The 27,447-nt window shown below is 41.5% G+C and overlaps 1 protein-coding gene across 2 annotated transcripts; it reads right to left on the bottom strand.

Moving 5' to 3' along the window:
• Window positions 1–1,929: 1,929 nt before the first annotated feature.
• slc6a6b (solute carrier family 6 member 6b) lies at window positions 1,930–17,734 on the bottom strand. Of its 2 annotated transcripts, none has more exons than XM_015968117.3 (14): window positions 17,589–17,734; window positions 16,077–16,306; window positions 15,866–16,000; window positions 14,121–14,355; window positions 12,442–12,574; window positions 11,911–12,045; window positions 9,031–9,134; window positions 8,747–8,871; window positions 7,199–7,311; window positions 6,331–6,468; window positions 5,820–5,922; window positions 4,815–4,915; window positions 4,494–4,664; window positions 1,930–2,315 (listed from the first exon to the last, which is right to left on the bottom strand). In XM_015968117.3, the coding sequence occupies exons 1-14, from the start codon at window positions 17,597–17,599 to the stop codon at window positions 2,160–2,162; spliced, it is 1,890 nt and encodes a 629-aa protein (XP_015823603.1). In that variant the 5' UTR covers window positions 17,600–17,734; the 3' UTR covers window positions 1,930–2,159. The 2 variants fall into 2 exon arrangements, with proteins under 2 accessions (XP_015823603.1, XP_054601971.1); XM_054745996.2 differs by lacking the exon at window positions 17,589–17,734 and adding an exon at window positions 17,119–17,272.
• Window positions 17,735–27,447: the final 9,713 nt, after the last annotated feature.

The raw sequence follows: 27,447 nt of genomic DNA, 5'->3' as shown, positions 1-27,447 counted from the left end.
ATTTTTTATTGATTTACTGTAATAGTTAAATTTTATTGTCAGACATGATTATAAAAGCACAATCGTTTGGTAACTTCATGTGAACCGTGATGCTGAATGTGGTCGTTCTTTTTTCCACATTCAGTCTAAATGTGTGTAACTGGGTCAAATATGTATGTTTATTTTTTAAATGTGTCATTTTTTTATAATAAAAGTCAAAGACCATTTTAGCTGTTTAATGAAATTCAGTTTGGCTGTCCTTCTTATCGGTGTGTATAAGTCACTCAGTGTTTCAGTTTAGTTGTTTTTATTCTGAGATTATAAACGGAGTGAGCCCTGCAGAGATTGAGATGCTCTTCTGAGTTCCTTTGTGCTTTGAGGCCAGGAGATGTTGCTTCATGATATTTTTATTTCTTCATGTCAGGTGGATTCTTTTTACCCTTTTTTGTCATCTTATAGATGTGAAATTGGTGAGAATGACTGGATTATCAAAAGCAGAGGGGCTAAAATAGTTCTAGGTTATAGCTATGGAAATGAAGCATGACTGCTTATCTAAATATCAGATTGAGAAACTAAAGGAATTTAAAATAGTTTACTATTCACATTAACAAGGATTTCTAAAATGTACAGTTAGAAGCTGCCATCACTGAAAAAGTAAAATGTGTAGACTTACAGATGCACAATAAGTTCAATGGAAGTGAAATGCCTTAATTCTACATGTCTGGTAGTGATGAGGCCTGGGTCTGGCTGCAGAAACTAGACTCAGCGTTCTGAATAATTCAATTAAAACCTGAAGAAAAAAATCACACTCAAGGAAAAAGATGTTTATTTTTCTGTACAGAGATGATGCAATGTGCATCTTGATGGGGATTAATCTGTGAGACATTAAAAAAATAAACTTTGGTACATTTGAATTTGCAAGTTAGCAAGATTCTGAGGTGGCTCCTGGACACATTTTAGAAATCTTTAGATTTCATATCCAACTATGTGTTTAAATGTCTTACAGTTACACAATTTAAAAGTGCAGAATATGTATACTTTGAGTTATTGTGCACTGAGAAAGTCTAAAACTTTCATTGAAACAATGAGTCATGATGGTGTTGATGTATAAAATTGTTAGAAAAAGGCAAATGTGATTTAAACAGTTGAAATCCTATAAAACAATTACAGCTCTACACTATAAAAGCTGTCAGCCTGTTTAGAAAAAAAGTGTTTAAGTGCTGTTCTCATGGATCCCACTAATAATTATTAAGAGCATCAAAATAACAGTCTCAACTCTGTCATCCTAGCACAGCAGCAGCTAAACGCTCCGGATAAAAATCTCACAATATCAAAAAGTTAGAAGCTAAAAATATTTCCTCCGGTGTTGCAAATTTAGGAGCGAAACCTTTGCACGATAAGAACAAATACTACAATAAAGGTGAAATGACATATTAAGTGCAAAAAGACAGTTCAATAAATGCACTGGGGCTGACTTTAGTAGTCACAGAGGCAGCGCACATGTACTCTAAAGTGCCTCTTCCCTTTTCTCCTCAACTCCTTTCTTAACCTTTTTTTCCCATTTTTCTGGTTTTTGATGTGAATCTGCATTTCTCACAGCTCATGTCTGAGACCTCGTTTGACACATACAATTAGCTCCTTGTTGCCCTGGGATTATTTATTCTTTTGGCCATCTTTAATTGTGTCACAAGCTACTCTTGTAGACCGGAAAAGGGGATTTAAAAATGTATTTTTTTAAATTAGAGATCAGTCTGGGCAACAAGATCATGTAAAGAGTGATGAAGTGTCGTGTTTTTTAGCGACTAACCCATTTATTTTACCTGAATTTGTGAGAAACATCTCCCTTTTCCTCCAGAACGTCCTTTCCACCAACAATCTCTCTGGAATCTACTGAGCGATCGTAAACAATGAACGTGTTCTTTCTGAAAATATCTGCCTAAACCTAGATCAGTGCCAGCTACAGCAACAACAGTAACACCAATATCAGTGAAGTAAAAAAATTACAAGAGAAAAAAATTACAACAATAATGTATATATATATATATATATATATATATCTTAATAGAAATCAACCCAGAGTATCTCTACAATGAATATATTGAACAATGTAAACCTAATCTCATCAAAGTTAGCTAGTATAACGCAGCAAGCACGAGTCTTTTTCCTCTCACAGAGAGCGCTCACATCATTGTTTCTATGACGGTGTGGGTGGGCTTGATCAAGCCATTGTTCCCGTTTGGGTCCAGGGGCTGTGTCAGTTCGCTGCATTTCACATTGTACTCTTTCGGGCGAGAGCTCACGCCTGACTTTGCTGGGGCTGCCACCGCTTTGATTCTCTGAGGGAAGAAGATGAGACATTAGACTAATGATCATCAGAGATGTTCTGGGGCTCCAAATGACAGTGATCAAGTTGAAAATTAAAAATGTCTGTAGCCGTGCATCTGCACAGAGTTTCTGCCATGCATAATCAGCCTTTTCAACTCTTCTCTTGTCTAAACATGATGATGGGCCTGTCGCTGAGCTCCTAAATCGAAGCCGATGGGTTCTGATGTGGTGAAAGTTATGTTAAGCTGAGTGACTTCAGTTGCCCACTATTTTTGGACATTTATGATGGAAGAAAGATGATCTGCTTGCAAGCTTGTTGATGCATATGAAAGAAGAGTGCGAATAAATCATTTTAAACTTGAGATTTTGTCAAAGACCATCAGACACAGAATTCAAAACTGCATTTACCTTGTTGTTGTTGTTGAATACAGGCAGACGGGGTCTCTAATGAACTGACTGAAAAGTCTGTGCTGTCTCCGACCTGCTTTCCTATGCAAATTAGTGCTAATGTAATGGTGGTGTTATGCCGAGAACAGCCTGCCTGCCGAAAATTGCATCCCCTGCTGCGGAAGCGCGCATTGCAATGGCTATAAGATATACTCGTACTATTACCATGTTACTTATTTATGTGCATCCTGAAAACTTTATATGTTGTCACAGTTGAATGTATATAAATATATATATGTATATATATATTTTTTTTTTAAAGAGAGAAATCCCGGGTTTTATACAAACACTTTTGACTTGAATCTTTACTGTGTCCCAGATGTATTTTCGGTGCTCTGCTGTTTTATGTGTCATATTCTCTGCTTTTAGCATAGCAGGTAAAACATTTTATGACGTCTAAACCTTTTAAAGTATTGATTAAAGGGCTGATTCCGTCGCAAACAGGACACAGTATGAGTTTGTCAAAAGTAGTAAAAAACGTTCTATCCCCTTTTCATGGCAGACTGCACAATCTCATGTTCGGTTAATCTAATAATTCTTAAATAATAGTCTTCAGGGAAAACTGTGTGGGGGGAGGGGGATGTTACGTTATTGAGGTTCCTTACGTTAAAACAGTATTTTATTTATCAATAAAGTTTTTTTAAACTACTACCTGCCTGCTTGTCTGTGTGTTCCTTATATATATATATATGTATGTATATATATATATATATATATATATATATATACATATATATATACACACATTCAACTGTGACAACATATTACGTTTTCAGGATGCACATACATAAGTAACATGGTAATAGTACGAGTATACCTTATTGCCGTCATGTTGATGATATTTTAAGCTGTTTCCTCATCGTTATCAGCGAGTTTACAACAATGCGCGCTCCCGCGACAGGGGATGCAATTCTCGGCAGGCAGGCTGTTCTCGGCATAACAGCGGCGGTTCACTCTGAGAATACCTGGTATAACGCATCATAGGTGTAGACACAACCCCTTGAATTCGTATGTCGTATTTCAACACCAGCAGTATTAAAATGTTGATGACGATAGTAATAACCGCAGATCAACATTAGCCAGCGCTAATGCTAACGTCCTTGGTGGAAGAGAGGAAGGCAACAAAGGACAATGTGATGTTGTAGGATGTAATGGGAATATCCAGACTTTGACTGGATGTAGCTAATGAGTTATCAGGATTCTGTAAATACATGTACAGAGTTTCTAGCATCAGGCATTTATAGACCCATCGAGATAATCCAGCCAATCAGCATGCAGCTCTTTTCACAGTCATGTCCTGGCAGAGTGGACAGGGTAAACCAGTCTTTTCATTGTAGAGCTTTGTTACATGGCTGCATTTGGCATTTTATCAAGGCTCCTGGGCCATTTTGATTCCCAGCAAAGTTTATTTCACATATATAGGCTTAAAAAACAGTTTCCAATTGTTAACAAAAGAAAAGAAAAGTTTTTCTACGCTCTTTTAATATTTCTCGGCCCATAGTGGGGTCCCAACCTTTGGCAAGCACTGGACAGCTGACTCTTTATGTGGGACTAATCATGCTTCTTTACAGAAGAAACAAAGCAACAAAAGCCTCCCTGTAGAAAGCAGCGCTTTGTTTGCATCACTACACAGGTGCTGATCTGTGTGCAACATTAGTAACCGAAGGTCACCGACACTGGACGCTACAATAACGACCTTGTGAAAAAAACGCATCAAGTTCAGACAAAAGATGTTTGCTCACCTCGATCAGAGGTCCTTCTGACTGTAGGATCTTGATGACCATCACCATGGGGATGCAGATCATAGAGGAGAGAGCCAAACACCAACCCAGGCCGATGGCCCATTCGGGGTACTCGTACACCTTGTTGTATGTCAAAGGCTTGTACTTCACCAGGGAGAAGACAAAGCACCCCTAACAAAAACAAACACATGTTGCATTTAGTACAAGCCTAAAGTCACCATGACCCAGAAAGACTCGCCAGTAACATTTATCTTCACCGACAACATCTCCAACCCCCCTTCACACCACCAACCATCCCAAAAAAGTAACACTTCCTCTCACCATGCAGAGTACAGGAGTGATTATGGTCCAGCTCCATTTCATCCACGGGTTTGGTCTGTAGCCAATCATATCCTCAACTGCGTCATAGAAATTATCAGCTCCTGTTCAACACATGAAGAAAGTCAGGACGTACTTTTTCTGTCAGGGAAACCATAATTCCATCTGTCTGAACATTGTTTCTGCTTGCAAAATGATCTTCACGCCAACCTGCAGGGACTGAAAGATTAATAAGCCCTCACCACTAATGTTTACCAAAAGCTGCTGCTTGTTTTTTCCCCACTGAGACGTGTTTTTATGAGTATTTGCTGCAGACAGCCATAGCTTTACCTGGGTAGGTCATCAATCACCTTCCTTAGCCAGCCACAGATTATAGAGATTAGTAGTAGTTTGGGGAAAAAACGCCTTAATTGTTTTAAATCTTTGTAACAGATCATTTTTTGTTTAATGGCTTTTTGCAACGATGAATAAAATCATAAATTAAGCAACAGCTACAGTAAGAAGAAACAGGTATCAACACTTCCTGACTCTGGTGTCCTGTTCCACCATATTTTTTATAATTTTAGTCTTGAACGTTGGGGCTTTATTATCAGACGGTCAGCACTTTTATGCACAAAGTTCACAAGAACAGAGCTTCCATTCAACAGCAAAACAAAGTTACTGAGAAGAGTTGTGGTGAGATTCAACCACAGCAGCATCAGTTGTACAATGAAGCACTGCTTTGGTGTCACTTCCGATTTTCCCTTTGGGCTGAGTTTTGTTTTTGCTAACAGTAGGAGGAGATGATCTGACTGGAGTCGGCTCTGGAAGGCCAATCGTAACCCAGCGGGAGGCCAACTTCATTCTCATTTCCTCAAAGGCTGAACACAGCCTCCCATTTAAACTTATTTATTACTGACGCGTGAAAACACCCTCTGCCTTTGTTTACTGCCATTCCTTCCGGCCCTTTTTATTTGACTCCTGTGAATCATTTGCTCAAATGACACAGTTGTAGGTGTTGTCACTTACCATAAACCCAGGCTACAGCAATGCATTCAAAAAACGCAACCCATAGAAGGCACACACCGCTGGCTGCATAGTAGTCAAAGAGCTGAAACACGTACATGCCACCCTGGAAAAAACAACACAGGACAAAACCTCAGTTAATTACATCTCTGATGTGCGTGTGGACAAGGGGTCTTACAGCATGACCAGGGGGGAATGTTTTAAGTAGGACACCAGAAGGCTGGCGCCCAATCAATAGAGGCAGAGTTCAACAGGTGCTGAGGTGCTCTTGTGGTCAGATAAACCTCTAAATGGAAAACAGCATGCCAAAGTTTTCCATTCACAACAGGCTAGGACCAATGACCCCCGTAGGGAGCCGTATTTGGCTACAACAACGCAGCAGCAAACAAGCATGTGGAAATCATTGACATTTTCTCTGCTGCTGATCTAAACAAAGAGCCATCTTTTCGTTTTCTGCAAACAGCTGGCAGAAAACAAGCAGAGACTCGTGGAAGGGAACTGAGGGGACTCTTACTTTCGTCACCATGGCGAGTCCCAGGAGATAGCTCATGAAACACATGGTTGCAATGAAGATCTCTCTGCGATAACCTTTCCTGAGAACGGATGGATAGAGATCCACGATGGAGGTGATCTGTCCTTCCACTTCAACAAACTGTGGGACGAAAGGAAACATTACAAAAGAATAAATAACAAATGTGCTCTTAATAGGAACATACTCATTTGCTGCACAATACCTCTTTATATAAGAGCATAAACAAAAGCTATAATTCACAGCAATACAACATGGAATCTATACTTTATCCATCAACACACAAACACACACCAGCCCCATTTCTATCTCATGGAAATAGCAGCACTTGCAGGAGCATTTACATGTACTCAAATTTAGAGCGCTGGTCTGATCTCGCTCTTGGCTCTGAGGTGTGGAGCTGGCCATGTGCAGGACTGACTTAGTACTGGAGTAGAATTACACTTGGAAGCAGGAAATGCGATACAGCTGAAGAATCCCGCGGGCGTACATTTGGGTTTTGTCTACTTAGATTATCTCGTCTTTATCAAAGCTTGGCCTCGTATCAAAGGTGGGCAGCTTTTCTTTAGGCGATCGTGATGACTTTCGCTGGCCAAACGTTTGGCAAAAATTCAACTACTTCTAAAAAAAAGTCAATTTGTGAAACAATAAATCATAAAACCGAACAGCGAAGTTGTTGTAAAATGCCGTTGTAGGAACAGATTGCTGTTCGTGTCTGTCAGTAAGCTGACACCGTGGACGTGCCAGATATGAATCACAGAGACGCTGTTTGTGCTTCACACATTTGAGCCGACGGGAGCCGACACACACGGAGGATCTGGGAGGGATGGGACGTTCCTGTGAAAACACTCACCTGGCTGTCGAGGCCCAGAAGCAGCAGCATGATGAAGAAGAGGATGGCCCACAGCGTCGGGAGAGGCATCATGGACACAGCTTTGGGGTAGGCGATGAAGGCCAAGCCGGGACCTGGAGAGAGAACAGAGAGGGGACGGGGAGAAGGGGGACGAGGACATGATTAACACTTCTATCTGGTTTCACTTTGGACGACCATCATAAGATAACTATGCAAGGTAATATCTAATGAGAGGTATACAATTTATTGTGTCCAAAAAGAAATAAATAGGAGATCAATTTAACGTTAAAGTTAACAACATATATTAAAGAGCATAACAAAATACAGCAAATATGACTGCCAAGGGTCATGTATGCCAAATTTTATGAGATGCAAAAGAAACATGAACACATTTTTAAAACATCAAGACATATTTCTGATTTGCATGCATTTTAGATTTTCTCTTTGGATAAACTCATGAAAACATGTTTGACATGTCCTCCAAGCATCAATTACTTTCATCCCTTGATTTTGGTACTTACTGTATGCAATGAGAATACACTAACAAGCACAGCAGGATGTTATAAAGTCAAGATTCACATGGTATTAAAGTAGATTTCTGTTAAATGTTTTGAATAATCTTAATGCAAATCTTTAAATGACTTCAATGTGCAGAAACAGACAAAAGGAGTATAAGATGTTAGCGCGTCTGTCTGGACAGGACTAGACTGTGCTTCTTTAGATTGTGGTGGTTCAAACAGGAATCCACTACAGATAAGATCATAAACATTCATCATTTTCCAGCTAAATCTAATTTCTAAATATCTAAATGATCACTCTGAGAACATCAGACAGAATCAGCAATTGAACTTAAGTTTAACAAACAAAGAAACAGATCATTTTCTTCGAAAATAATTCTAGAACACTTTCGTTTATGTGCTTTAAAATGTGAGCTGAATATCTTATAATGTTATTTTTAAAATGTGGCTAAATCTGATGTGGTTATTGTCTTAAACAGCAAAGGTGACTGTAAATGAGCAAAGTTAGGCACAGCCAGAATTTCCATCAAAGATCACAAAGACGATGCAGGAAGACAGCAACAGGACCAGGGGCGTCCACCTCAGATCCACAGCATGTTAACAGGTTTACGGCGCAGTGCTGCTGGTCAGAAATGTCACCTGAGGGTTCAAGTTCAACTTAATACATTCATGCAGTGCCAATCGTCTCAGCAGTGTCCGATGGTCAGAATGATACAGAGCTGCCGAACTGTATGAGCAGCCTAAATGTGGGACAAGTTGGCCACCATCTCCTTGGCACAGCAGTTAAGACAGACCAACATCTGTCTGCAGAAAACAGCGTGACTCACATTCTGGAACAACCTTTGATCTTTTTTGAGGGTTTTATTCAAGGAGTGTGCAATTGCCGATACCTGCATCATTTTCTCCGATGCTACTCTTACTTTTCTAATCTTCTTTGGACTCTAAAGATTTTTTCGTTCCCAATTGTCTTATTTTTCCTTTAGGCAGCAGTGCCCACCATCACTGCTGCCTTCACCTTGGACCCTCGTACCTGACTCTGCCACATCGGCAATGTCCACCCCTTGTTCTTGTGCCATGAAGCCCAGGACGGAAAATATTGCGAAGCCAGACACAAAACTGGTACCGCTGTTGAGGCCTCCAAGCAGCAAACAGTCCCTATGTCACACATATGTCATGGAGGTTGTTAATGAACACAGGTGGAACCGAAGTTCCCATTTTCTTTTTCTTTTTTTTCTCTCTTTTTTCACAACCGTCTCTGACACGAGTTGCTCTCACTGTTATAGTCCCACTCCTCCCAGTGGAAACTCAGCTCACCTGTAGCAGTTGTACTTGTACTTGTTGTAGCTCCCCAGTGAAGTCATGGCGCCCAAGCAGATTGCGTAGGAGAAGAAAATCTGGGTTCCTGCATCGATCCACACCTGAGGAAATGGGTGATTTTCAATTTAAACTCCCAAAAAGTAGTTGCTGGAAAAACTCCTAATGGAGATGTCAGCCCAGTTCAGGAAGACCACCCCAGCCAGCTGACCGTAGAAAATGAAAACACGGCCATCAGTTAGACAGTTTTATAGATATTGAGCCAAAACTCACTGTGGAAGTTGATGAAAGTCATTTGTAACATGAGTGTTAAATGATCAGGATGGTTTCACAAAAAGATGCACTGGTTAGCTCAACATTAGATGATGTTATTTTTCAACCCTGGCGTGAAATGTGGCGGTGTTATGTTTTCCATCTATGGTGGGTCTTTATCTTTATCTGCACAAACAGACAATTTAATGTGGATCGTTATTGATGAAGTTAATAAGTGGAGGAGTTTAGGTAGTTCAGGGTCTTCTTCACGAGTGAGGGAAAGATGAGGCAGGAGATCGGCAGGTGGATTGGTGCTGCGTCTGCAGTGATGCGGGCATTGTGCCGGTCTGCGTGTCGAAGAGAGAGCTGAGCCGGGAGGTGAAGCACTGGATTTACCGGTTAATCTAGGTTTCAACCTTCACCTATGATCACAAGCTTTGAGTAGTGACCGAAAGAATGAGATAGCGGATACAAGCAGCCTACAAGGGTTTTCTCCACTGGGTGGGCTCTCCCTTAGAGATAGGGTGAGAAGCTCGGTCATCCAGGAGGGGCTCAAAGTAGACCCGCTGCTCCTTCGCATCAAGAGGAGCCAGTTGAGGTGGCTCAGGCATCTGGTCAGGACGCCTCCTGGACGCTTTCCTGGTGAGGTTTTCCGGGCAGTTGAAAAAGTAAAGATTATTCACGGAATGTAGGCAAGGGCAATATTTATTCTGATCAATAGAAAAGTAAAAGGCTAAACAATGAAGCAATGGAGGTTATTGCTCAACTTGGCTCCAGAGGAATAAAGACAAAGGCTTGGTGTCATAATTCAGACCTGAGCTTCACTGGTCACATTATGGCTATAACTAGGTCAGAGTTTTATTATCTTCATCAAATGGCAAGACTCAGAGGTCTCATGTCCAGACAAGACCTGGAGAAACTCATTCATGCATCTCCAGAAGCCTGGACTGTTGCAATGTTCTTTTGACTGGTCTTACCAAAAAAGCTGTGAAGCAACTCCAGCTTATTCAGAATGATGCTGCCCGAGTCTTAGCAAGAACCAAGAGAACCGAGCACATCACTCCTGTTCTCTCTTCACTGGTTACCAGTAAACTAAAGAATCGATTTCAAAGTGTTACTACTAGTTTATAAATCACTCAATGGCATGGGGCCAGAATACATAGCAGATCTCCTCATTGTATATATGCCCGGCAGGGCTTTGAGATCCTTAGGAAACAGTCAACTGGTAGAACCTCGGGTCAGAACCAAATAAGGGTAAGCTGCTTTTAGCTATATGCTACATGCAGATAGGATCAGCTTCCTCATGACCTCTACAATGCCCCAACTCTAGTAACTTTAAAATCAAAATTGAAAATCTTTATGTTTTTCTCAGCCTTTGAATGAGTGTTTCTTATGCTGCACCTTCTGCGCTGTAACTGCTCAGCCTCTAACTTTAACTTTGTTTCTTTTTACTCCTTAAATTGTATTTTTTGCCACATTTAATTTTAATGTTCTTGCTATTGTTGCTAATGGAAAACACATCGAATTGCCTCTGTGTATGAAATGTGCTACATAAAAACAGCTGCCTTGCCTACGAAAACAAAAGGGATGAGCTGAAAAGTGTTATGAAGTTCCCCGTCGTTTTCATGCTCGTTACAAAAAGCCACTGCTGGCATATACACTGCTACTGGAGCTGATGGTTAAAAATATATTAATGCTTTTGTTAAATATGCCATGAATGTAAATACATTACAAATCATCTATGTTTTTCTGTCGTTTTTAAACATTGGTTTATCAAGTTTATTTCAGAATGGGCTTTTTACATGTTTGCACAGTTTGATTGTATATGTATGGGCTGCACAGTGGTGCAGTGGTTAGAGCTGTTGCCTTGCAGTGAGAAGGTCCTGGGTTCACTTCCTGGCCCGGGATCTTTCTGCATGGAGTTTGCATGTTCTCCCTGTGCATGCGTGGGTTCTCTACGTACTCCGGCTTCCTCCCACAGTCCAAAAACATGACTGTTGGGTTAATTGGTCTGTCTAAATTGTCCCTAGGTGTGAGTGTGTGTGTGTGTGTGTGCATGATTGTTTGTCCCGTGTGTCTCTGTGTTGCCCTGCGATGGACTGGCTCTCTGTCCAGGGTGTACCCCACCTGATTGCCCATTGACTGCTGAAGATAAGCAACCCCCCCCCCCCCCACACACACACACACACACACACAAACGACCCCACGTGGACAAGCGGGTTCAGAAAATAGATGAATGGAGGGCTAGATGGTTAATGTATTTAAGAATAAATAGTTCACAGTCTTGGAGAAAAGCAAAGGAACTTCCTCTTGCTCCCCTTTGTGTTTCAATAAAGCTCCTTTGTCTTCTGCTGCCTGTATTTTGGTTCCACCATGTATACTGTGCAGACAGATCCAGGATGTCTACAGAGTCCTTAATGGCTGCCAGTGTCGTGAAACATAAGGTGTATTTTTTTCACCCCGGAGCATGCTGTAGTAGTGACAGCAGCACTGACTCTGGCTATTTCTGCTACAATACGCACAACATTGCTTGAGATTTATAGTATTAAATAAACAATGATGTTTACATCTAGTTTTCAAACACAGATAAATCTGGACACAAAGGACTCAAAAAGGTTTCCAACCTACCTCTGGATCCTGGAGACGGGTAAGGTCTGGATAAAGATAAAATTTGATCCCTTCAGCAGCTCCAGGCAGAGTCACGCCACGCACCAGCAGTATGATCAGCATCACAAAGGGAAATGTTGCGGTGACGTACACAACCTGAGAAATACAAAGAAATGATCAGCTAATTGATACTGAGATACAACAAGAAAAGCACAAAACAATTTTTTAACATATTTGAGTCTATGTTTTAAAATGAAGTTTACTTTTCACAATGGGAGGTGATCTGACACTGAACTGACTTCCATGAGGGAAATTAAAGCACGAATAGCTCTTTTTAGAGTTTCCTTTTATCAGAGTTGCTCCTGACCCAGTTTCTGTCCTGCTAATCTGACAACAGCCAAAGATCTGACTGGTTATGGGGAAGCATCGTGGAAAACGTAGAGTTGAATTTGTTTTGGATTATGCTGGGATTTTTAAAGCAACTTCTCTGTGGAAAAAAAGAAAGAGATACAACACAGTAAGTTCAGGATGTGGCTGCGCCTCAGCACTCACTTTCCCAGTGGACTTGACTCCTTTCCAAATACAGAAAAAGCAGATGATCCACACTGCCAGCAGACACAGGGCCAGGTCCCACTTCAGGGGCCCGGTGTCCTCTATCCCAGTAGAGATACTCAGGACGTTGCGCCTGCAGAGGCAACAGCAGATGACAGTAATTTAACAGCCTCAATTATCTGTAGGTTCATTCAGCATCTATAAAGATGTCCCACAGGAATATGTTTGAACGTTTAAATGTGGCTATTTGCATCAAAATATGATAAATGCTATGAGACTTCTCAGGAAGAATAAAGCATCTGATTTCTGGATTCAGCTCTATAACCTCAGGGAGGTCCTGGAGGGTGCGTGGGAGTCGCCCAGCCAATTTACATGTTTTGTGGATTTGGAGAAGGCGTTCGACCGCATCTCTCATGGGGCCATGTGGGGGGTACTTATGGTCCGCAATGCTGGCAGTAAGTGAGGGTTGGACTCTGCCAAGGCAGCCTTTTGTCACCGATTATATTCATAACTTTTATAGGTACAGCCAAGGTGTTGAGTGGGTCTTTTTGGGTTGGCCTTTGGGTTGGGTCTCTGCTTTTTGCAGATGATGTGGTCCTGTTGGCTTCCTCAGAACATAATCTCCAGCAGCACTGAAACCGAGTGTGAAGCAGCTTGAATGAGAATCAGCTGTTCTAAATCTGAGAACATGTTCTTGGGTCTGAAAAGGGTAAAATACCTTCTCCAGGTCAGGGAAGAGATCCTGCCCCAAGTGGAGGAGTTTAGGTATCTGGGGGTCTTGTTCACTAGTGAGAGAAAGATGGAGCATGAGATCTGCAGGCGGATTGGTGCTGCATCTGCAGTGATGCGGGTGTTGTACCGAAGGTGAAAAGATTGCTGAGCCAGAAGACGAAGCTCTTGATTTACTGGTCAATCTACGTTCCTACCCTCACCTATGGTCACGAGCTTTGGGTAGTGACCAAAACAATGAGATCGCGGATACAAGCAGCTGAAATTAGTTTTCTCTGCAGAGTAACTCTGCCAGGACGCCTCCCTGGTGACATTTTCCGGGCACTCCACCTTGGTGGAGATCTAAGGGAACACCTAGGACATGCTGGAGGGACTATGTCTCTTGGATGGATGGATGGATGGATGGATGGATGAATGGATGGATGGATGGATGGATGGATGGATGGATGGATGGAGGGATAGATGGATGGATGGACGGAGGGATGGATGGATGGACAGAGGGATGGATGGATGGATGGATGGACGGACAGATGGATGGATGGACGGAGGGATGGATGGATGGATGGACGGAGGGATGGATGGATGGATGGATGGATGGATGGATGGATGGATGGACGGAGGGATGGATGGATGGATGGATGGATGGATGGACGGAGGGATGGATGGATGGATGGATGGATGGAGGGAGGGATAGATGGATGGATGGACGGAGGGATGGATGGATGGACAGAGGGATGGATGGATGAAAATGAATTTCTAATTTCATGACGAGAGTTCAACTTTCAGCTGCGTTTAAAAGTTTCTCATAAATGGCTTCAGATCAAAAGTAAACCATACAAGAATGGAGCACAGTCAAATGTATTTATGCAAGCAAGATAAAGAGCCAGTGTTTGTTCAATGTATTCACTTGTGTGTGAGTGAGCTGGGCACGCCCCTCGATGAATACTCACTCCCAGAACTCTGTGACAGGGGAGGTAAAGTTGGTGAAGTTGGCTGCCAGCCAGAGGGTCTTGTTCTTGCGGACTGTGTCTTCTATGCAGTGTGCCGTGTTCCAGGGTTGGTTGCATTTTGCCCATGGGAGCTCCGGCTGAAAGCACTGGAACAAGTAGTAGAGCCCCCAGGCCAAGATCACGATGTAGTAGATGTTCAGAAGAGACACGATCACAATAGAAGCATAGCCGATACCTGTAGGCCGTTAGCAAGAACAGGAAGACTTTAACTAACAGTGAGCTATCATTTGATTTCACTGTTAATATTCTGCTGGAGGGAGAAATAACTTGTTTAGATCTGCACATTTTAAACTGGTTTGTCACACAACCACATGTAATAAACCCATTAATGCGCACAAATTAACCATCAAGCAGGCGTGGAGCAATAATTACTTAAGGTTATTTTTTGTGATCAAACAATGAGATAAAAAACTTTCTTTCGTTTCAACTTTACGAGCTGGAATCTCACTTCCATGCTGAAGCCTGAGTTGTTTGCCTTTGATGTTCTTTGCGTATTTGTGTTATTTTTAGATGACTTTGCGACAAACGTGAACACAGAAATCCCCGGTACTCTTCCACTACTCCAGAGTATTTTTAAACTTATCATCTCTGTCACCCCCACCTCCTCATTCCCTCATTCCAAACTTGAACTGACTAGCATGTTTGTGCTGTGACAGGTGTGTGTGTACTGGACTGTGTGCTGTCACTCTGAAAGTAAAGCGTTTGATGGAAAAGAGCCGAAACAAAATAAACAGGCACGTGATTGGCTGTTTTCTGCTTTGCCAGGTTAGGGTTAGTCTGGTGCTAAAGATAAGCTGCCAGAAAGTCTCCTCCCTCTTTATATGACTTCACTTGAGTGGACATGAGTGAAAGGTGTCATGGCAGCTGCTGGGGGTGCGGCACGCCAATGCTTGTCTACAGCTGTCCCTCAGAGTTAAAGGGAGATGCATAAAAGTGGTGAGGCAGAGCCTGAACGGTGTCCACTCCCTGGGACTGAAGACATGTAATATTTATAATCTTCCAAAAGATAAACAGATGAAAACAGTCCAAAGAAAGAAAATAAATGATATGACATCACTGGTTAGCTACTTGATGTTTCTATAGCAATCAAAGACTGAGAAGACTACAGAAAATGTGTTTTAAAGCATCTTTATGCACATTTTCTGCCATTTGTTGCTGACAATGATGTTTTTGCCTGTGTCTGTCTACGTTTTAGTAACTGATAACCTTTCTGAGTGAATTTAATCCAAGATACTGACTGAGCTAAAATAACATGTGGCTGGATCACCTTCTGTGTGCCAACAGATTAGACAAGATGATGCAATGTTACTTAAGGTTGCACATAATGTTATTTTCAAGATTTTGCTAAAGCTGTCGTTTCAGCTGAAAGACTTTTTGCACACAATGTGAGTTAGTGTGCTGTCTCTGATCTGTTCACCAATGTGAACAGAGTGATCCTCTATGCTCAGTTGCTTAACTTGTAATTGTGTGATGATGTATTTTCAAAATAAAATGATAAGATTAGACTTTTTAAATTGGCTTTCAGAGAGGTGAGGACGCCTGCGCAGGACTACATTTTTGGACCATAAATGTTGGAAGAAGGGAAGACAGGACAGACGTGTCCAGATAAATGACAAAGGAAGTGATCTGTGCAGCGATGTGGAGCTTCTATGTGCTGAAAAGTGCTTGTTTCTGTTTGGACTGACCAGTAAAGATGGGGCAGAGTTTGGCCCAGCAGGTGATCCCTCCCTCGGAGGTGTACTGACCCAGTGCAACCTCCAGAAAAAACACAGGCAGGCCTCCCCCGAACAGGAAGATGAAGTAAGGGATGAGAAATGCACCTGAGGAGCGGACATTAACAGGTGAGACACCTTCTTTACAGGTGTGATTAAACTACTGCCTTTCATCTGTGCCTACCTCCACCATTTTTATAACAAAGGTAAGGAAAGCGCCACACGTTTCCCAATCCGACGAAGCCTCCGGCCACAGACAGGACGAAGTCGAGCTTACTCGCCCACTTTTCCCTCTGAGGGACTTTTCCTTCAGCCTCATCCTCAGGCCGTGTACCCGGACTCTTTCCCGGAGAAGGTTTAAGGGTGTCCTTGTGGAAGTCCTTCAGACACTGGAGCTTCTCCTTTTGAGCCATGCTACAAACAGAGAATTCAAAGATAGTCAACAGACAAGTTAAGTATGAACACAATGAAGGAGAGAGAGGTGAGAAGGATAAAACGGACAGAGAGCAGCATTAGGGAGTTAATACTGTCCTCTGACTGCCTCACAGCCTGCTGCGTGAGCACGATACACAGTTCAGTGCTGGTAATCTTGCTAATCTAAGGTCAATCAGACTAAATGTTCAGGGAATTTACAGAGAACAAAAGGGTAAACATTCTCAGAAGTCTGTAGAGACTAGTGCAAAACTGATATCACAGGACTTAAAAGGAGAGGCAGTGCCTTTTGAACCCAGCTTGAACCTGAAGGATCATTTTATTTTATTTTATTTTATTTTATTTCATTTCAGACTACAAGATTCCTTCCTTTCCAAACACTGTTTGCTCTCCGGATGCTACTACGGCTCAGGATCACATGACTGTTTACACTGTAAACTGCCTTCACAAGACAGATTTGTTGTTACTGAACAACATGTCTCATTTCCCACATGACCCTAGGAGGAAAGAAGAAATCATAACATGGCAAAAAATGACCTGATGTAGCTGGGTAAAATGGTTTGAGGTTACTTTTAAAACTCTTGCAAAAAAGCTTCCTGCTTGTTTTTAATTTCCTGTCAAATGAAGAAGTTTGCAGAGCAGCACAAAATACTTCCTCCTAATTCTGTGTGCATGCCACAAAAATGAGTTAGACTGCAAAAGCTGGGACAAAAGGGCAGACAAAAGAGTCTGTCCTGAGTTTACTTACTTTAGCAAAAGGAACAATAAAAACGGTGTAACAACAAATTCATTACCATGACAGTCGTTTTAGAGCGAGGACATGTTGACCAGCAGCTTTCACGTTCCCACTGGGGGAACTTTAGGTCTCCTTGGTTCACTGAAGCTGTGTGCAACACTTTGTCCCATCATTTTCAAGCATTTCTCCCTTTCTCTTGTGCATGACAAGTCAGCTTGAACTGCTTTCCCTTCTCAGACCTGCTTACGTAACCGGATCAGCTCCTGCACATTGTTTCTCATCCTGTTTCTCTCCCTCCTTTTCCCATTCGCCTTTTCTAACTCTCAAGCATTCGCTTCTTCACCTGCCTGCCTTTCTGTGAAAGAAGACCATCCATCGTCCCAAAAGTTAGAAACAGGAAAACATGAGGCTTGGGTGCAGAGACATTTAAAATCACTTCCAAAAGTAGCCTTTTATAATCCATCCTGAGTAGAAAACCTGGTTAAAAAATAAACTCTTAGGGTAAATAATGACAAAACAAAAACTTACAGTTCCTTCATGGCTGCAGCTACGTATAGTGTTCCTCTCCCTCAGCTGTCACCATTCCTCTGTACTGACTGCCTTTATGCAGACAGGGGTCACAAGAAGTGGAGCTGACAGCAGAGCCCGCCTCTTGGCTAAAGACAATTAAATCCAAAGTGGAGATTGGACGCAGCCTCGCTGTCACTGACAACTCAGGTACCAACGTCGGAAACTGTAAATTTCCATTACTCCTTGCCCACAAACACACACACACAGTCCAACGGTGGGGGATGAGTGAGTGTCTCACACACCCACACACTTCTTACTCATGCTGGAGACAGAGAGGGCATTTCAGAGGAGGGCTGAGCGTGGGCTAATGTGGGCAGATCTTGATTTGTGTTCTGGAACAAAAAGATGCAGCAAGAGCTGAACTCATATTTAACCTCTCATACACAAAACTTTCATCATTCGCCTCATTACGTTTCATTCAAGCATCCTTACGTCGATTAAAAGCTCAGATTATTTCTAGCACAGAATTAGTTTTTTTAACTGGACCCGTGCAACATGTGCTTCCTTATCTGGGAAATGTAAACAAGCAGAGTGTTAGCTTATAACAAAGCCTAATAAGGCAGCGACTCTTCTCTGCTTGTGCACGCTCTTGTTTAAAAAAATAAAACTTACCCTGCTTGGAGGGCTAACAATGACGAAGGCTGCTGGCCTGCAGCAGACGGTTAACAAGTGCAGGATTCCTGTGCATGACTGGCAAGGTTAAACAGCTGACTAAATGTATCTAAAGTCGAGCATGGAGAGCTTTTTCCTTTGCTTGGATTTATTGTTGGGTTTATTTGAACACGTGCAGTCAAAACGTAAACGTGCCAATGCATGAACTACATAGCATGTTTTCAAAGGAATTAGGCTGAAGCCAAAGCCTTTTTAGGGTGAGACCATGGGGCAGATGCTATCACATTACAATCGTATCTAGTTTCCGTAAAATCAACTGAGTTTGTGCTCAGAGTTTCTGATGGGGAAGACCCTAATCAACAAACCACCAGATTCTAGCTCAGTGTCTCTAACATGCTTTGGGCAAGTCAGAGTCTGAGGAAGTAGGTCAAGCATCCATCACAAACCTGAAACACAAGCTGGTAAACATCTTACTTCATCAGAACTTCTTCATCTTTTACCCATAATTCCAGAGGGGTGCAAAACAAATATTACTCCATTCATACAAGACTTGTTGCTGAGGAGATTTGGCTGAAATCTCCATGATGTAATGCTCATTTAAACGTTTGGCTTGCATCATGCCGCTGCAAAGTCTGGATGTACCTGAATGCATCACAGCAGACCTCCAAGAGGATCAAATAGAAAGGAGTAGTGTCTTATCAGATATAAACACAGGAAACCGTGTTCAAAGGCCAAAGCTCCCTTTTGGTGTTGCTAAAATATTTACACAGGCTGCATTTATGTAAGGTTAAAACAGGTTACTGGTTTACCACGAGGCTGCATGCTGGAAACAAAAACGAAGGCTCAGTGAAAGAATCAAGAGCGTGAGTACTAACTTTAATTATGATGCACAGCTATTGCATTAAAGGGAAAGCTCCTTTCTTTAGGTGAGGTTGTGTGGATTACACGTCATTAGGAGAGAGCGTAACATTTAGAAAAATCTGGAAGCTAACAGAGCAGGGTCCAGTTAAGTAAAAATAAGTACCTTTATTTCCATGAAACCCACAGAGTGCTTCACAAACCATTAAGACACAGTTACAGGTTTTCAGTTTCAAATACGTCTTCAGCTTCTTTTTGAAAGGTCAGTGTCAGTACAACGTAAAAACAGAGAACAGCGTGGAAACAGAGACTTTGTTTGCAGATTTCTTGTTAAATCTTGAAAGAGAAAAGCGTTACGTAAATTCAGACGAAAGGAAACGAGTTGATCAGTTGTCTTAAGTGTGAAGCATCCTTCCAGTATCACGGCCCTCGCCTCTGGAACGATCTGCTGGAGGACCTCAGGGCCACAGAGAGCGTTCTTTAAGTCCAGACTCAAGACCCACCTGTTTAGGTTAGCTTTAATCTAATTATTTATTATAGTTTTATTTCTCGTTCTACATGATTGTATTTTATTGCTTGCTTTGCATGTTTTATATGATTATATTTTAGCAATGTTTCATTATTTAATTATGTTATTATTTTACTGCCCATGTGATTTTATTTATTATTTATTTTCTTACCTTTGTCATTTATATTAGCTCGTTCATTTTCATATTTTTACTCAAGTTCATACAGCTGATGGTAATGAGCAATAAAGGGACAGAGAACATGGCTTGTGTTACCCTGTATGTGATATGTTTATGTTTCATGCTAAATCACACGATTGAAAGGTAAGATCTGAACAATTTTATAACTCCAGATGTTTGCGGCAGTTCAAATGAATGTTGTATGTGAGTATTTTTACACTCAGATGCTTTGCATGACCGTTTTCAACCTAAACCCTGTACTGTTTGTGCTATAGATGCACAAGGATCTGCATCCGCAGTGTAGCAGGACTGTCAGCCTGTCCACCCCCTTCATAACCTGTATAACGTGTAATGTAGCCGGATCATGATGTTGCAATGCTCATTCAACAGGGCAACAGTGGCAGAGGAGTTACGTGTTGACTCTTGTAGATAGCATTAGGATGCACCTACGAGGAAGAAATCCCATCATGCTAGCACCATGCTGATCGCTTCCAAACAACATGTCTGGGAACAAAACTAATACATGTTTTAGAGGCAAGAATGCATTTTTTATATGTTTATCTCAACATTTATCGCCAACATACATTTTAGTTGTTCAAAATGAGGTGGAGGAAGGTGGACTCGATAAAGATTTGATGTTTGAGCAAGATCTCAAGTTCTTTTTTATTCGTGTCGTGTTTCTTTGTTGTTATCTGAAATAAGGCTTCATTCTCATGTTGTTAAACTGTATTCGTGAAAGCCACTCACACTTCCTGGGTTTCTGTGATGTTTTTACCCCGCAGAGAAAAGACCTGTCAGCGAGACAACAGCCGTTAGCCGTCTGGAGCAACATAACAAGGAAACAGGAAAGTGATGGAGAAAAAAACGGTTTTGGCTCTCTGTCACTGTGACAAAAACAAACCATGAATTTAAAGTGGCTGAGAACAAACACAGAAGCTTTATTTGTTTTATACGTAATACGGAGCCCCTCTCTTGCAGACAACTCTTTTAACCAAACTTTTGCCACATTTTTGTAAAAGCTCAACTGGCGGTACTAAATACTGAAAGCACAGTTATCGGTAACCTAATCTTGGCCGTAAGTAAGACACAATTCAACTAAAAGTAAAATTAAGAATTGTGTTTATGGCGTGAATCTGAGACACTGAGATTCTTTTACAGAGTTACCTAGTTGGTTACACAAGTTGTTCACATCGTTTTAAACTTTAAGAGCAAAAGTCCGTTTGCTACAGTTCTCTCAGAGGTTAGCCTTATTGTTTACATTTGGAGATTTACGGGCCAGAGGTTGTCTTGGCCAGATTTAGCCCGTCTGTTCTTAGAGGTCCGTCTAAGGGCAGAACAGTCCGTCACATGGTGACTCTGTAATCCTGTCTCACATGCAGACACAGTTGTTATCTCTTCAAAGCTGGTCATGCTCCACGCCAACAACCTTGTATTTCACCTCAGATAGGCCATCATATGCTAAGAAGAAGAAGTAGAAAGCGAGACGTGCAACAAGGGATGGCATCAGTTTGTGTCGAAGCAAGATCAGGCAGAAACTCCCAAAATCAGGATCTCTGCTGAAACCCAGAATCCGTGACGCAGTTGCCGGATATATTTACTCAGCTTTGTCAGGGCAGCCGCCGTCTTGGACAAAGCTGACTAATACGACCACTGCTCCCTTGCTCGTCTGTGCCCTGGCTGCTAATGCTTCAAAAGAGCATGTGGTGCTTAATCCCATATTACCGAGGCTATGTTAAGTGTAAAAGCATCTGACGGCCACACTTTCCAGCAGAGCCGCGCACACACAGCAGCAGAGAGTTAAACAGAATTCCAGCTTGATAAGCTTGAACTTCCTCAGGCATGAGCTGACAGTGGAAACGTGGCGCAAGTCACTGCTTTTACCTTTAAGTCTGGAAACCCTGCTAACAGGACATTGTGGAGAATGTGTGTAAAATTACATAACAGCTGATTGAGATGACTTGGGGGCCAATGGGTGAAATGTAGGTTTTGTTTATCGCCAAACTAGAATGAAAAGACTAAATTAATGCATTTGAAGGCAACTCAAAATCATTAATACACAATCATGGCATGAAGACCTGAGTTAAAGCTCCTCAGGGCAATCTCTGTTGAAGAACGGCTTACCACTCTCCTCTTGTTGCTCTCTCTCCTAAATGATAATCACTAACTAATAACAAACTAGGATATTGACAGTGACAGCAGCACTAAGGTATGTCTTTTGTTGCCTGTGGAGGGTTTATCAAACAGGAACAAGGCCACACATATGCCTGCCTGTTCAAAATACTCAGTTATTAATAGCAGCTTGCACCGATTATGAAATTTCACACATAGATGCCACTACAGAGGGCAGCTTATAAAAAGTAATCTATGGTTTTGGAAGTGTAGATGCACATACACTGCTCACCATGTGCTGGTGAGTCATCCTATAGACTGCCACCTATTGGGTATGTACTGTAAGTGCAAGTACATCACAGATTCCTCATTAGTGAAAGAATAATCTCGAGAAGTAACACCCAAGCACCAGTGTTACAACCCCGACATGTGCTGTTAAAATGTGAAGGAGGAGGTAACATAAAAAACACGACAGTGGATTTAAAAATGGGTTTAATTGTTATAAAAGGTTCTAAAAACAAGTGCAAACAGATGGTGAGCATTATTAAAATAATGCAAAACGGAAATTTCTCAAAAGGGTTAACAGTTAAAAGACAACTTAACAGTTAAAACACCTGGTTAAAACTTTATGAAAAGTTTCACCGAACCGAAGGTGTTTTAAAACACACAACGAAGTTGATAAAAGTCTTGAAACCAAAACAGAGTTAACCTTAACCCTCTGATGCATAGTGGTCACTGCAGTGGACAGCTACTAAAACATGCTTATCTCTTTAATGCATTGGTTTCTATGGTGGAATTGCATATTAGCTTCTAGAGTGCTCTCTACTGCCATACTCCATTGAGGTCAATTCAGTGTTCAGTCAGTGCAACTGCAAGTAAATTTCCTCTGAATCCAAGATGGCAGAGAAACTGCCACCCCTACCAACCAGTGCTGGAATATCCTGTCAATCCTTCTATTCTGGAAGAGCCCACCAGGTAAAAAAAATATGATTATATGCAGTATCATCTAGGGAAGGATATTATCTGTTTGGAATAAGAAATTTGTATGTCTAATTTGTAGATAACTACGATTAACCATGTGTCCAATGAAGTGGACATCATGCATTACCCAGTATATTTTTTAACAAAAGTAATAAATTGCTTCACTGTTTCTTGGATCTGTTTTGGTTATAAGTAAGACTATAATTGTTACATTTATAAGCTACTCATTAAAAATCTATATTTTTGTGTAGATTAGCTGTAGTTTGAGTTACTATAATAATTATTTTTATCATATTTTGTAGACTTCAAATGCAGCAAAGAATAAGGCAGCATACAGAATAGCCCAGGAAATTCCCTCCAGCTCCAGTGATGATGAGTGGCTGCCAGAGAAGAACAGAGACATAGGAACTACGGATGATGAAGACACAGCCAGACTGGATACACAAAGTGAGAATGATGAGGGGCAGGATGAAGAGGAAGGTTAGCATGATCAGGGAGCTGTGGGAGATGGGCACATGGTACCAAAAAAAATTTGGAAAATCCAAGACAATGTCTTTGATGGAGACTTGCCTTGTTTCCAGAAGATCTCATTGATGATATAACATGCAACACCAACTTGTATGCTCTTCAGAAAGGGAAAGAAAATCTATCAGTAACAGGAGAAGAGATGCAGGGATCTTAGGGATCAACCTGATCATGGGGTACATTCGGTATTCAAGGACAGGCTGAAGGGAGCAGATCACAAACTCAAGAGCGAAAAACAACCGAAAGAACTGGGCAGAGGAGCTTGATCTGTCGTCAGCAATATTGCAAACGTCACTGTCACACGTTGGCTCGACAGTTCTGTCATTCACGTGGTCTCGTCCTATGCTGGTCAATCCCCTGAAGATGTTGCCAACACATGGGTCAAGAAGGAAAAAAAGATGATGATGGTCCAAAAGCCCTTCGCTGTGGCCCTTTACAATCAGCACATGGGTGAGGTTGATCTTCTTGACCAATGTCTGGCAATGTACCCCCACAGACGTCGAAACAAGAGATGGTACATCCAGGTGGGTTTTTTTTCTTCATTTTTTGGATGTGACCGTTGTAAACGCCTGGCATCTCTACCAAATGTCTGGTTTGAAAGAGATGAGACTCCTCCTCTTCAAAGCATCTGTGGCTCGTGCACTGATAAATAGTAGCACCCTCCAGCAATGCAAAAGAGGAAGACCCAGTGGGACCCCACAACCCGTGACACAGAGAGCAGTCACCCAAGTAGCACGTGAGGTCAGGTTCGCCACAGGATATCACGGGCCAACTGACCGAGGTGAAAAATGCAAACAGATGCCATGATGCTGCAAGCACACAGAAGACCAAATACATCTGCATGCAATGCTCTGTGCCATTGTGCATGCTTTGCAAACTTTCACACAGCCTAGGTGTGATGAACATATTAGTGTTCGGAGATACAGAGACTAAGTTGTCAGTTTGTCTCTCTTCTAACATACTAATGTAAGGAGTTGGTAATACTGTCCTGCATCGTTATAGAGATGTGTGGACTCTAAAAAGTTTCTCCTGTTGGAGATACTAGTTTGGCATATTCAGATGTAAGATTCAAAGCTATGACTGTTCATTTGTTTTGTTATTTATGCCTAAACATTGGGGCTGAATAGAGATGAAAGCTCAAAATAATGTAGAAATGTTTTTCAAAGCATACAAGCAAACAAGTGTTTGTATATTTACAATAGAACACAAGGTACTTCATTTTTACAGTAAGTACAGTGCTTAATGTTGAGAGCTCAGGCGCATGCAGTCCACTGGATTGGACATGTCTATAACTTCTTAAAAAAACATTTTTGGAAAAAAACTGTTGAACCTTTTTTTTCATGTCCTGAGAAGAATAAAAGCACTTCAGAAAAAAATCTTGTTCAAGGCTTTCATAATTCATGCATCAGAGGGTTAAAACTGAGTCAACCAAAGATCCATATGGATCACTCAGCGTTTTAACTTTTGAACCTCATTACTCAGAGTTAAAACCTTTACAGTTAAAACTCATCAATTCAGAGGTGTTTAAAACAAACTCTGAGGCCTGGAGGACAGCAGAACCCCTGCACTGCTGCTCCCAGACATGCCCACAGCCTTTTTATCCCAGGTGTGGGTCGTCAGAGGGATTCAGGTCAGCTGTGCTCCTCAGCAGCCTGGAGGAGAGGAGGAGGAGGGGCGGTGTCAGGCTGATCACCGGGGCCGAGTGATCCTGGCTCCTGCACCTGAAGAGAGCAGGCTGGTGGCCATAACACCCCCACACATGAAAAAAGAAAGAAAAGGGATAAAAGTTAGTAAAACACACAACAATACTAACTTTTAAAACTTTTTCTGGCCATAACAACAAGTATAATTGTTCAAGTTTACAGGAATAATTTTTCCAAGGCAATTATGGATTATATTAATTGGGGGTGGGGGGTGGGGTGGGGTGGGGGGGTGGTACATGTGTTAAAGCCCGTTTACCATTAGAACATACTGTAAAGACCCCCCGGTCCTCATGCCAGTTGTGTCCCCCGCCCCACTTCTAAAGTCAAAACTACCTCCATGGGTGCAGAGATGGACTAAAAACAGCAGCATTACTCATTATTATTAATTATATGCACACACCTCACTTCTGATTGGCTAACAGAACACGTTCAGCCATGTTGCAAATGTGGCAAGGTGGAGAAACGAGGGCCCAGGCAAAATTTGATCCCCAGACTCCCGGGTGAGAGTCACGTGCGCTAACCAGTCAGCCAAAGGAACATCCCTCTGGCCAAGTAGCCAGGGCGCATGATTATTCGGGTCACAGTGACAGGGCGTTCATCCTGTCACACAAAGGCACCCACTCTCCGCTCTCTCCTCACTGCAAAAACACTAAAAAAAAGTCTTTCTGTGGGCGGGTGCGAGCAAAGATGGGTGAGGCCAGGAATGCAAATTCAGTGTGACATCACAGTGTGAGGATTTTCAAATCCTAGCATTTCACTGTCTATTTTCTATCAGAAGCAGAAAGGTGTAGAAAAGACCGTTTTCATATTCAGCCTGCATGAAAAACTCAGAGTGACCATTTATATTCAGAAGTAATCATTTCAAAAATGTTTTTTCTGTCAACTACACATTTAAAAGGAAATTAGATCATTTTCAAATCGTTCAAAAAATAAAAGTTTCATTAAAAAGTCATTATTATATGTTTTCACTGGTCTATTTATCATGCGGGCCACAACATTTAGTTGTTTTTTTTTCTACTACTGATTTTATTGTGATTTTGTTGTTGCTGCACTACTCATAAAACCTGCAACATTTATATGACAAGAATGTTATGACTTTTATGAAGGAATTGGAAAAATAAGGCACTGATGAAAACAAAGTTGTTAGTTCTCCCAACGGAGCCCCATGTTGGAAGCTGAAATCGTAGCAGTGGAGCTGAGCTGCTGTCAGCCTCTCTCTAGAAAACAAAGCTCTTGGCTTCTAGCCTGTCTCACTGAAAGCCTTAAAACTGACAACAAAAAAAGTCCAATTTGTTTTTGCCCTAGCAGAGATTTCTTTGCAAGTGTTTTGTGGTTGTTGCTAAGCAATTTGATGTTTTTACTCTTGGGTGGGAAAGTCCAGATTATTAAAGCCTACTGTTTAAAAGTCAGAATGTTTCTTGACTCTCGTTCAACAGCTGCAGGACCCAAAATCTCCAGGTTAGAAAAGCAGCCTGGAAACTGGACTTAGCTGAATGTGTCACAGTTCTGTTACCCACCAATGGGCAATTAGATTTGTAGCTTGTTTTAAACGCAGTTAACGTTTTTGTCTTTAATTCTCAGGACAGTGTTGGAGGAGAAATTATTTATTTTATAAATCTTGGTGGGATAGCTATGTGTGGAAAACCATTTCATTCCCAATGAAATAAATACTATTATCAACAAATACATAATCAATGCGAAGATTCTGCTCTCAGTAATATTTTTACAAAGGCAAATGCAGTTTTTGCTTTGTGCCATGTTTTATTGGTGCGACAGTCACATAGTTTTCATACAAGCAGGAGGTCAAAGGCCAACGCTATGCAGAACCAGGTTTTAGGTTACACACAATAAGGCAAAGGGGATTTGCTGCAAAGTGAATTCATCTGAAGTTAAAGTGCGTGAGTGTTCAAGGGGGCTGAAAGTAAATATCAACACAGAAGACAGGGCGAGGTGAACAGGAGCTGGAAAAGTAACATCAAAATAAGAAATTTATACATAGAATATTTCCTCTTAACAAATAACGGGACATTTTATTATTTTAAACAGTTTTCATTTTGTTTTCTAGAACGTGGCATTGTCTCTGTTCTTTTTGTATATATAAAAAAGGAAATTCAAAGAAGTTTCACATGTTATGAACATGTTGCAAAACCACATTTCCAATTGACACATTCAGGTTGATATTTTAGGAAGTGAAGTAGAGCTTTTGATATTTAACTGGCAGTAAATGTCAGTCAGAGCACCTTCAGTCGGGAGAATCAGGGAAAAGATCCTATTGGGAGTCAAGATTAGAAGATTTCCACCATCAAAAACAGCTAAAATGTACATCAGTCTTTTAGGTGGAGG

This window comes from Nothobranchius furzeri, chromosome 15, assembly GCF_043380555.1.
Source record: "Nothobranchius furzeri strain GRZ-AD chromosome 15, NfurGRZ-RIMD1, whole genome shotgun sequence".
NCBI classification, from domain to species: domain Eukaryota; kingdom Metazoa; phylum Chordata; class Actinopteri; order Cyprinodontiformes; family Nothobranchiidae; genus Nothobranchius; species Nothobranchius furzeri.
This window is presented reverse-complemented; position numbering and strand designations above follow the sequence as displayed.